The sequence below is a fragment of the Schistocerca americana genome, chromosome 11 (genome assembly GCF_021461395.2).
Source record: "Schistocerca americana isolate TAMUIC-IGC-003095 chromosome 11, iqSchAmer2.1, whole genome shotgun sequence".
NCBI lineage: Eukaryota > Metazoa > Arthropoda > Insecta > Orthoptera > Acrididae > Schistocerca > Schistocerca americana.
In genome coordinates, this window is record NC_060129.1 from 126,514,318 (window position 1) to 126,526,866 (window position 12,549).

General features: G+C 38.9%; 1 protein-coding gene across 2 annotated transcripts in view; it reads left to right on the forward strand.

The window, feature by feature from the left end:
• Positions 1–12,549, forward strand: part of LOC124553803 (transcriptional repressor NF-X1) — a 285,701-nt gene that overhangs the window by 195,103 nt on the left and 78,049 nt on the right. For both annotated transcript variants that reach the window (XM_047127780.1, XM_047127781.1), the window contains exon 15: positions 3,718–3,939. In XM_047127780.1, coding sequence (XP_046983736.1) covers positions 3,718–3,939 — 222 coding nt within the window. The remainder of the gene's footprint in view (positions 1–3,717; positions 3,940–12,549) is intronic.

The following is a 12,549-nucleotide window of genomic DNA, read 5'->3' on the forward strand; positions in this document are numbered from 1 at the left end:
AAGCTAAAATGAGATCTAACATGGAAATTAAGCATTTCCGGACACATGTCCACATAACATCTTTTCTTTATTTGTGTGTGAGGAATGTTTCCTGAAAGTTTGGCCGTACCTTTTTGTAACACCCTGTATGTACCTAGTGCGCTAATGTGCAAGGGCTTCTCCGTGGTCAGCTTCCAGTCCAGTTCTCTTGCTAGAGCCGTCGCATGTAGCGACAGAACTTCAGAACTGTGACAACCATCATTTTCCTCCACCCACCCTACTTTGCTGATCTACTGCCTTGTGATTTATTCCTCTTGCTGAACATGAAATTGAAATTTGAAGGACGGCACTTTGACTCTGTAGAAGAGAATCAAGCAGAATCATGACTATCTTTGTACATAATTCAGCCAGCAGACTTCCCGCATTGCTTAGAACAATAGAAAAATCATCGGACGTGTTTCATTGAAGGAAGGAGAGTTTTGTGCAGATTTTGCAGTTCATAGGGCAGTACCTTTCACAGCCTCAGTTAAATTATTTGTTAGTACTATCTCTCTTTTTTATTATTCAGTACAATTACACAATAACAGAAGTGTCAAATAGTCAACCATGTGCAAATTAATGTTATTTTCTGCCAACAAACACGACATCTGCAAGGGACAATGAGTGACATAGTGCTGCGTGTGCCACCACTAGACTTGTGCCAACTGAGTGTTTGATAGATGTAAATGCTTTATCCAATCAGCAGCTCCCTGTGTGTTATATATGTCAGAGCAATTCTATGGTAGCATCACTATGGTCCACATGTAAAGTGTCGATGGGAAAACCTCACTATAGTCTATTTAAAATTACTTGATAGTTATTATCTGTCACTTGCCACTATAGTGTTGCCACATCGGCCACTGGCTACCAGGCAAGTCACTCCACAAAACAATCCTCACTGACATTTGGTTGCAGATTATAGGCGACACAGGCAGATTCCAGTTGAAAAAAGAATTATGGGTAGTAAAATTACATTGAATAAAAAAGTGAATACGATGATGAAAATGACATGACAAAGAATTAGAAATAAAAAAATCAGATTTAAACCAGGTAATTGAATAAAAATGATAATCAAATTCTTTTGTTTATATTTAGAAATAAAAAAAAAGTGGCATTTGACAAGATCAACTTGCCAGGTTGATACGCTAACCAATACTGAGTTCTATTTTGTACTGTGATCACCCAGTCGCAACAATGAATTGCAGCCTTCAAAAACTAGGTTTTACCCAATGTTGTGTGAAGCTTATTTAATGTAAGCCAATCTCTCTGATATGTGACACCAAATTCTGTCTTGTGCGGAAGTATCCAATAGTGTTTAATTATTGCTGTATATGAGACTTGTGTGTATTTCATTAGCATCATTATAAGTGTGTTGTTTATGGTGTGGTTATCGTGCTTGCTGAATTACAAAATAAAAGTGCCAGAGCCATGTGACACAGATACATCAAGAAAGAATGCCACACAAGGAATTGGAAGTGAACTGACCCAAGTGTTGCAGCAGTTTTGCAACAGCTGATGGTTTGGGCATGACACTGAGTGCTGTGATTGATTGGAAGAAACCAGCTCCAGCGTGTCAGGTGTTAATTACAAGTAATTTTAATCAGACTACAGAGGTCACAGTGGTCTGGCTCACGTAATTACTTCCCAGTTCATTAATAAATAAATGAGAAAGAGAGAATTAAAGTTATTTAATGTTCAAAGAAATGGTTTTCCTTTTACTTGTCTTCCATTTGTTGCTCATTTATTATTCAATTTTGCTTTTGGCACAGTATTTTCAACATTATGATCCTGCTTTCGTAATTGATTTCAGGGTTTCAGTTTTTTGATGTTAGATGAAATGTTACAGGCCAACATATAATAGAAAAAAATCTTCTAATTGCCTGCGTCCTTAGTGTAGTGACTAGTATTCTGTCCTGTTTCATATTGTTCGTTTTATGCAGAGGATAATAAAGCCTATCTTAATGTAAACTGTTGTAGCTGCCCATGTATTGTGCTCTTACTATATAATTACAGACATATTACACCACATATGTCAGCTCTTTGTTTAATGGTGTGCTTCTAGTAGTCCAATAGTTGAGTTGCTTCCATTTTGTCCACAATATTGTGATAACCTATCCTACTATCTTCTTCAGATGCTGCGAGTTTTGCTGTTATACCTGCCCAGACTCAGCCAGACTTTGAACTATTATTGGTCTCACATCGATATTTATAGCTGATTGTGAATTTGACCTGAGTAATTTGGAGGGGGTATTGATCTTATACTTATTAGGTTTTCTTCTAATTTCATTTAAATAGACTCCTTAATTATGGTGTCAGAGAAAATTGGAATTTGCACCATGATACTAGTCTCATTGTATTTCATTTCATAATTATATTCGAAGCAGTGCTCAGCGTCAGCTGATTTTTTTTTTTAGTCGGATGTGATGCTGATGTTCCTTGCATCTCTTCTCAACTATTTTGATAATCTTCCCCACATAAGATGTACCATATTTGCACGGAATGTGATATGCACTCGGCTTTTAGAGACCTAGATTGTCTTTATCATGACAGAGACAACTCTTTATCTTAGTTGAAGGGAGCAAAATACATTGGATGCTAGTTTCCATAGGAGTCTACCGATCTATCTGGATGTTGGGATGTTTGATAAACAAATCTTGGTTTCTCTTTCTCTGTTTGTCACAACCTCTTTTTCATGTGTCCTCAGTTTTGAATGCAATGCCCGTTTAATTTGACTGTCCGTAACCATTCTTTGAGAATACTATTAGTAGATGTTCTAGTACTTTGACGAGGCTTTCCCTGTGTGAAAGTGTTAAAGTTCTATAGAGAAGAGCCTTTAGCACCAAATTTTTTTGTGATGGATGGTTGTGACTCATTATTATTATTATTATTATTATTATTAATGTATTTGTGCAAATAGAAGTGACAAATGAAAATTTGTACCATAACTGGGATTTGAACTCTGGTCTCTTGCTAACCACGTGCCTCCCTGGTACGGTGGCTTTGCACTACTGCACGGACTACCCTAGCACGCATCCCTAGTCAATCCAAAGTCCCATTTGTGCCTCAGGCCACTTGAAATTCCCCCTAAACTCAAAAAAACATTGCAGAGTCTCTCCAACTGTGTTGGAAAGGCACCTCAACATCAAACGAAACAGGGGATACTGTCTAAGACCCAGTATAGGTGCTTTAATCAATTGAAATTTTATTATTGTTGTGCATATATTACGCATGAAATGGAAACAATAACCTGTCAGGACGCCTGAATGTGCACAGTTAATCAGTTGCACCGATACGACCTGAGAGGTCAAGTCTGTTGTTGTTGTTGTTGTTGTTGTTGTTGTTGTTGTTAGCCAAGGTGTAATGCGTGCATTCTAGAATGCCTGAAAAAAAAAATTTTAAAAAAATAATAATAAAAAAATATTTGCAGAGAAATGGCACTTTCACAGCCTTCGGTGGTGTTTCTACAACAACCTTTCACTCTGTATTGGAATGTGAGCCCTTCTAGAATGTCTTGTCAGTTTGAAATTGTGTTCCAGACTGTAATTCCACCGTGGAATGTCGTCTGTCACACACCTACTGACTGAGCTAACGGAGCACGATTTGTGTTCCGTACTCGTAGCTTCTCTTCTGCCAGTACCTGTCTTGCTACTGATTACACGTGTCACAATGCTCTCGAGGTGACCACTGTCGTCATTGCAGCTGCGGAAGGCGGTGCCGTGCCACCAGACGGAGCTGTCGTGTGGCCGGCCGTGTGGGAAGGACCTCCCGTGCGGGCGGCACACGTGCGCGACGGCCTGCCACGCGGGACCGTGCCCGCAGATGTGCACGCAGCCCTGCACCAAGCAGCGCCAACTCTGCGGACACCCGTGTGCGGCACCTTGCCACGACGGGCCCTGTCCCGACACGCCGTGCCGCGAGATGGTGAGGACCCACGAGTGTGCATGCTGTCTGATCAGTCTGTCTTACTTATTTATGCATTTATTTACCTTGTCAGTATAAGGGTCTTTGAGTTTTCCCTTATGTCTAACCAAATGTGCTTTGTAACCCAACATTTCAGTTATTTGGCTATGTGTATAGTACAGTTCTTTTATCTTGGCGGTTCGCGCATGACCGCCCAGATGCGGGAGATTGCTGCGTTCCCAGTTGCTAACGACGCACGCGCCAAGAGAAGCAGCGCCATAGTATAGTATAGTTCGCAAACTTACGTTTAGGGGGGAGCGCGCAGTTTATGAAGTAAACCCACCACGGCCGCATTAACCCTTTCGCTGCTACAGAGACGTGCGCCCCGCATTCCGAGCTGTGCGCGATTTTGTCAACACTGCACTGCTCGCATGTGCAGACACATGGTGTTTAGACTGCTTTGACACACTTTATCATTCAATTTCACAAAAACTATTTGGCCCAATAATTTGATTTTTACACATCTTCTGGACTGTTACCTTCCTCCCATAAATGACTTAATTTTGTTTCGATGTTCAATGCAGTTATTGTGCAGTATTATGTGTAGTAAACCATTGCACGAAATTTTGAAGAGTTTCCAGAGGTAAAAGTCCATAGCGTATAGTTTCCGTATGGTCGATTTTAGTTGCCACTAGAAATTACATTCAAACTAATAAAATTCGTGAAGTAAGACACTTCGATATTGTTTTTAAATAAAGAAAATATTAAGCACAGAACAAGGTTTGAACTCAGAACCTTTTGCTTTTCAGCCAAACACTACAACCATTATGCTAATGCAGCTCGTCATTCAATATATATTCCGAAGGACTTTAATATAGCGTGCAAAATACTGACAAACACTGTTGGTATGACTATGAATTACTCATGTTTCGTCGAAGTACAATAGGAAAGAAACAATTACCGCTGTTCTTTATTGCAAAAAAGTGGTTAGTGAGAATAATACAAACCCCTTTCCTTGCTATCGCCTGCATGAGCAGGCTTATTGCTTGTTTGGTTCAATTAATTAATAGAATATGAAGCAGTTGGTATAAAGAATGCTTTTTCCAAACTTTCTAGAAAAGAACGTGTGCTATCAAGACATTGCTTTTGTTCAATTAATTTATTTATTACTGAACATTTTTTAAAACTGAAGACACTCATCCGTGCTCTGCACTGCAGTCGAGATCTGGCAACGTCATTCTCTGTTCATTGGCCGACTGTTTTTTGTGACGTCAGATGCGCAGAATGAACCTAAACTCGGCCGCCTACGTAAATGACGCGCACTTTAGTGCATGAGTAATACGTAACAATATACAGGGCAAGTCACATAAGAGGCAACATCCCTTTTCTTTGTGAACTGTTGGAAATGTCAGACCAAAATCGCAATATTACAAAAAGGATAGATTACTACTAACCATATAGCAGAGATGATAGGCACAACAAAAAGACTGTCAACAAGTAAGCTTCCGGCCGTAAAGGCCTTCATCGGAATTAGACATCGTACACACACATGCCCATGCAAACACACATACTCACACAAACGCAGTTCACACACACATGATTGCAGTTTCTGGCTGCCGAGAGCAGACTTGGGATTTTAAGGAATTGATAGAAAGTGGGGAGGCGCACAGTCTTGTTCCATGTTTAACACTTTGTTGTCCAGCCAGTTAGAAAAATGTTGACCCCCAGAACGAGCCGCTAATGTCATTATTCAAAATGTTGCTGCTGCATTTTTGCTTCAGATACCTTAAAATCCAAAACACACTAAAAAAAAGACCAAGCTCCAACGGTATTTTCATTTTCTATTTTGCACATCTGATCCTGTAGGACCAAGTTGAGGAGCCTATCTACATCTACGTACATACTCTGTAAGCTGCCATACAGTGCATGGCAGCAGTTACGTTGTACCGCTACCAGTTATTTCCTTTCATGTTCCACTCGCAGATAGAGTGAGGAGAAGACAACTGTCAATATGTGTCTGCATTAGCTCTATTAATTTCTCGTATCTTATCTTCATGGCCCTTACGTGAAACATGTTGGTCGCAGTAGAATCATTTTGAGTCAACTTTAAATGCTGCTGCTCTAAATTTTCTCAGTGGAGTTCGTCGAGAAGAACATCACCCTCTCCCAGGGATTCCCATTTGAGTTTCTGAAGCATCTCTGTAACACCAGAGTTGTTCAGACTTACCAGTAACAAATCTAGCAACCTGCCTCTGAATTGCTTCGTTGTCTTCCCTTAATATGACCTGATATGAATCCCAAACACTCAAGCTGTACTCAAGACTAGGTTTCACTAACATTCTATATGTGGTCTCCTTGACAGGTGAACTGCCCTTTCCTAAATTTGTCTGAAGTCGATCATTTGCCCTCCCTACCACGATCCTCATGTGCATGTTCCATTTAATATTGCTTTGCAATGTTACATCCAGGTATTTAAATGGTGTGACTATGTCAAGTAACACACTACTAATGCTGTATCCAAACATTACAAGTTTATTTTTCCTGCTCATCCACAATGACTTTTCATGTTCAAGGAAAAATTTCAGTACGTGAAATTAACAGAGACGCAATAATGTGTAGGCGAAATAATGTTTAGATGAATCGTATCCAGATGACAAACTCTCAGTATATATTACCGTAATCAACAATACAACACAGGAATTAGCTTAATTTTTCCGTAACAGAACAAGAGTCAGCCATATGGAAATTCTTCAGTTTAGAATTAAGTGTGCGATGATTATTGCCAGGATTTTCCATTTCTAGTGGTAGTGTATTGAAAATGGCTTTCAGCAAATATTGCATGCCTTCCTGAACAAGAGTCAAGTAGGTGTGATCGAGATTCACTTTCTGCCTAGTATAAATTTGTTGAAAGGTACTATTTCTTGGAAATTAGCTCATATTGTTAACAACAAACAATGTTAAACAAAATATACAGTGAGAGACCGATGTCAGAACTCCCCTACTCCTGAACCAGGGTCTACAAGAACAACATACACCTCATATTGCTTGGACTGCCCATTTTGGAGTCAAGAATACCCTTTGTGAATGGGATGAGTTCCTCCACAATATAATCCTGTATGTCATAAGCAAATGAAAATAAACGATGTGGACTAATTTTCATGATGGACTCTCACTTATTGAAGATACCATTGTATTAGCAAATATAACAGCATTCAGTTTTTGAACAAGATCCTGAACATGGGCTTTCCTTTACATTTTACTATCTATCTGAGCAACTAGAAATTTTAACTGTTCAGACTCATTAATCATATGCCCATTTTGTGTAATCAAAATATCAGTTTTAGTGGAATTGTGTGTTATAAACAGTAAAAACTGAATCTTACTGCCATTTAGTACCAGTTTATATTCTATAAGCTTTTCTTGAACTGCTTTATTTGATACATTGCCTATGTTGCACTCAACATCCATCACTGCCAAGCTAGTCCCGAGTTACAAATTTTACAATAATGATGACAGGAACAAGTCTTGCAAACCCATATTGCTGCTTCATTTCAGTTGCAGGAATTGTGTCAGGAAAGTGTCCTCGTATAAGCCTATTGCTTACAGCTACAATATAAACAATTTCTTGTGCAGTGTTGTGCTTTTCTGGAACAGTCCTTCACCAGTTCCTTCAGACTGTTCCCACTGAGAGATTTCTTCCTCCAGTCCATATACTTGTTTAACAGCATTCAAAAGATCTCAAAATGATAAGTATATTTGTATAACACTTCTTAATGTTGACGATGAAATGTTTCGCAAAAGTGTCTGAGAAAAGTATTAAAATTGAAAGACCAGTGTCAGATAGTGTGATGTGAAAATCACCAATTGGTGTTCTCATGCCAAGCTCTGCCATTGTATCAAGCCTTTCAACTGTTACTTGTTTTTATAAAAGCTGTTTATTTAAACATGAGTACGTATGTAGATTTGACACAGTTTTCCTAAGCCCATTGTTACACAGTAGAAGTTAGTATATATACATTATCTCATCGAAAGTATCTGGACATGTTATGGTGGACGTCAGCATGGGGTCTGTCCATCACGTTTATGATGACTTTTAACTCTCCTGGGGTCACTTTCAATGACATGTCAGAACGTCAGTGGGATCAGGAGCAAAAGATCCCAAAGGTATTCCCATTGTGTTCGAGTTGGGACTTTGCACAGGCTAGTCCATTTCAGGAATATTGTTGTCTACCAACTATTGCCTCATAGACGCTGCTTTATGACAAGGTGCATTTTAATGCTGATACAGTCAGTTATCATCTCCAATCTATTCTGCTACTGTACACTGTAGACAACACTGTGAAATGTGTTTGTATCCTTCCGCATCTAGTATTTTCTTAAATGCAGTAAGGGGACCAGATTCTGGTCATGAAAAACACTGCCCACCGTAACACCACCTCCCCCGTACTCCACCGGATTGCTACAGGGTATAGTGTGATTCATCACTCCAAATCACAGGTTTCCAGCCATCCACTGTAAAGCGGTGTAACTCCTTACAGCACAAGTGTCACCGAGCATTAACTACAGAAAAGTGTGTGTTGTGAGGAGCTGTTCAACCATTGCACCTCATTGTTTGTAGGTCACTATATAGAGTCACTGTGCTCGCTGGACTTCTGGTAGCATTTTGTGACTTGTGAGTGATTCCTTCTGCTGATTTCATGCTATTTTTTTACAACCACTTTTAGCGGCACTTGATGTTTGCTGTCCATCATTACACGAAGTCTGCCTGATATCGGTTTAGTCATAGTTGTTCCTTCACATTTCCACTTCACACTCATGTCATTGACAAGTCTACATGGGCAACTTTGGAAAGGTAGTAATATCCCTGACGGATTTCTTACTCAGATGAAATACAATGACTAGTCCACATCGAGTCTCTTAGCTTTCCTGAGAGATCCAGTCTGCAGTTTTGCAACTCTACTGATAGCAAAATACTCCTCGCCTCCTTTTATACCAGCGGGTCCACCTCTTGGGGCATCTGATGATCTGATCGTCAATTCTGCATTGTATAGGTATATCCGCATACTTTTGATCAGATAGTGTTGTTCCATTTACAACAGTTTTTGGCTGTGCTGTATCTGTGTCATATAAAGTAAGACCAAGGTGAAATACATTTTTTCTCAGTAGGATATGTCCGTTTGTTTGTCACATGTAATGATGGAGAGCTCATCATGGCAGTGTTTGCACGACATCATACTATTGCAACCACCTTGCCTTTCAGTTTTAGCACACATCTCAGATACTTTTGTGAAGAATTTCAACACCAACATTAAGAAGTGTTGTTACACCTTATAGCCATTATTTTGAGATCTTTCAAATTGCATTTAAAAAGTATAAAAAAGCATACTTGCTTCAGTATCTCTGGTGGTCCGAGAATTAGTTTTAAACATACTATAAAGTGATGTGCCCATCTGCCTACTATCATTTGTCAAAACCCTCAATTCAGTACCTTGAATGGTTCACTAAATAAGAGGTGCAAGTTTTAGGGGATTAACACTGTAAAGACAATGTAAACGATAATGGTGTTTACACTGTACTGCAATATTGTACAGGAAATTGAGATGAACAGTCAATTTGATGTAGGATACATGCAGTCTATCAAGTAGGGAAACAATTTCAAATTTGCCTAAAAAAGCTAGAACACATGCTCGCTGTGTGATTTTGTCAACTCATCTTGTCCTCTTACGCCACTGGCATGGGTGGCTATTTTGTTAATATTAGTAATTTAATCCTTCTTTACGCAATTTTTTTCTCGGTAACTATAATTTGGTACACATTTAGAACTGGTTATGGAACATTAGAAAAATGTTCTAAAAAATCTTCCACTTACAGTTTTTGAGAAAAGTTGATTTTTTTGGTACTTCACACATACGCAAAGCCGCACATGCATAGTCAATGCATAGGTTGTAAAGTAAGCTCAATAGGAAAAAGCTGAAACATTTCAAAACTATAGAATTAACAAAAACAGTGAAAAAAACTTAAATGTTATCTTCATTTAGAGTATATTTGCATGCAACTAAGTGACTTTACATCCGAGAAATGAGGTGAAACATATTGTCCTTATTCACACAAATATTTGTTTTATATTTTTCTTATAAAACAAAATTTTGAAACAAAACTATCAAAATTACAACAATAGAGAAAAAACTTAAATGCATTGTAATCAAAATACGTATAAGTTACTTAATTTTTTTGTGGAATGAGGTGAAATAGTTATTTGTCTTATTCAAGTACAAATTTACTTTATGTTTTTCACATGAAATAAATGTCTTGCCTTTGCACTTTGGATTTTGTGCACATTGTTCTTTCCTCATTCCAAATCGGCCAGTGGTTTACTGGATCCAATCGTACATCTTCTGGTGGTAGTGAAGATCCCTTGACTTTTATTTTCTTGTTGTCTGTTGGGTCGAAGCTGCTTGGTCTTCCACGCTTTCTGGGATTCTGGCCTACCTGGTTTAGAGTTTGGGCTAACTCAGCCCTAAACTTCGTGATTCATGCGCATGTCTGTTGATTGTGTTTAAAGAAGCATTCTTTGGTACAGTATCCATGAATTTATCATCATTGTATCAAGTAGGTGAAAAAGTAGATGAAGATACCATCTCTTTGATCTTATCTTGATGTGATGTCTTCCTATGTTGCTGTCAAGCAAATCGACATTTCCCATATGAGAATTGTATATGGAGATAAGTGCTGGACAAGACACCATTACATGCTCCTTTTTCTTCCTGCCAAATCTTCTCACTTCTGATTTTAGAAGTTCCCCAACAAAAGTGGAGGAGAAACTGACATTGTTGCTGTCCTTGTACAAAACAGTAGAAACATCAACTGGCTCAAAATTCCTGTGCGATTCCTTTTTGTGTTCTTTTTCGTCACTGAACTTGCAGTTAGGATTTCTATCGCATTGAATTGTACCAACACACTGAATTCCTTTCTTGAACAAATACACGGCTAAATCCAGAGAAGTATAATATATGTCAAAATATAACTTGTAATTCTGGTGTCTTGGCACTTCTCTTGACAGTCAAATAACATTTCCACTAACTCCGATATCAGGTTCCTCATCAGCCCGAAATTTTACGGTCCACTGTAAATTTCGACTTTGTGGCAAACCGAAGTCATCGCAAACCATAAAGAGTTTGTAACCCCATTTTTGTGGTTTATCTTTCATATACATTTCATGTGGTGTCTTGCCTTGATAGCACAAATCTGTTCATCAATTAAAAGACATCCACCCATGAGTACTGAAAGACATACTTGGTTCAGGTAGTCTAGTATTGGCCCTAATTTGTATAGTTTGTCACTTTCAGGACCTTGGACGTCTGGCCGCTTCAGGTTGTCATTGAAATGCAAGGTACTGTGCAATCTCTCGAAGTACTTCTGTGACAAAGTCTCAACTCCAAATACATCACTCCATATATCACATATGTTGGCTGGTGGCACCAAAGCACTGATGATGCATGTTGTTGTTGTTGTGGTCTTCAGTCCTGAGACTGGTTTGATGCAGCTCTCCATGCTACTCTATCCCGTGCAAGCTTCTTCATCTCCCAGTACCTACTGCAACCTACATCCTTCTGAATCTGCTTAGTGTATTCATCTCTTGGTCTCCCTCTACGATTTTTACCCTCCACGCCGCCCTCCAATACTAAATTGGTGATCCCTTGATGCCTCAGAACATGTCCTACCAACCGATCCCTTCTTCTAGTCAAGTTGTGCCACAAACTTCTCTTCTCCCCAATCCTATTCAATACCTCCTCATTAGTTACGTGATCTACCCACCTTATCTTCAGCATTCTTCTGTAGCACCACATTTCGAAAGCTTCTATTCTCTTCTTGTCCAAACTAGTTATCGTCCATGTTTCACTTCCATACATGGTTACACTCCATACAAATACTTTCAGAAATGACTTCCTGACACTTAAATCTATACTCGATGTTAACAAATTTCTCTCCTTCAGAAACGCTTTCCTTGCCATTGCCAGTCTACATTTTATATCCTCTCTACTTATACCATCATCAGTTATTTTGCTCCCTAAATAGCAAAACTCCTTTACTACTTTAAGTGTCTCATTTCCTAATCTAATTCCCTCAGCATCACCCGATTTAATTTGACTACATTCCATTATCCTCGTTTTGCTTTTGTTGATGTTCATCTTATATCCTCCCTTCAAGACACCGTCCATTCCGTTCAACTGCTCTTCCAAGTCCTTTGCTGTCTCTGACAGAATTACAATGTCATCGGCGAACCTCAAAGTTTTTACTTCTTCTCCATGAATTTTAATACCTACTCCGAATTTTTCTTTTGTTTCCTTTACTGTTTGCTCAATATACAGATTGAATAACATCAGGGAGAGGCTACAACCCTGTCTCACTCTTTTCCCAACCACTGCTTCCCTTTCATGCCCCTCGACTCTTATAAATGCCATCTGATTTCTGTACAAATTGTAAATAGCCTTTCGCTCCCTGTATTTTGTACCTGCCACCTTCAGAATTTGAAAGAGAGTATTCCAGTTAACATTGTCAAAAGCTTTCTCTAAGTCTACAAATGCTAGAAACGTAGGTTTGCCTTTTCTTAATCTTTCTTCTAAGATAAGC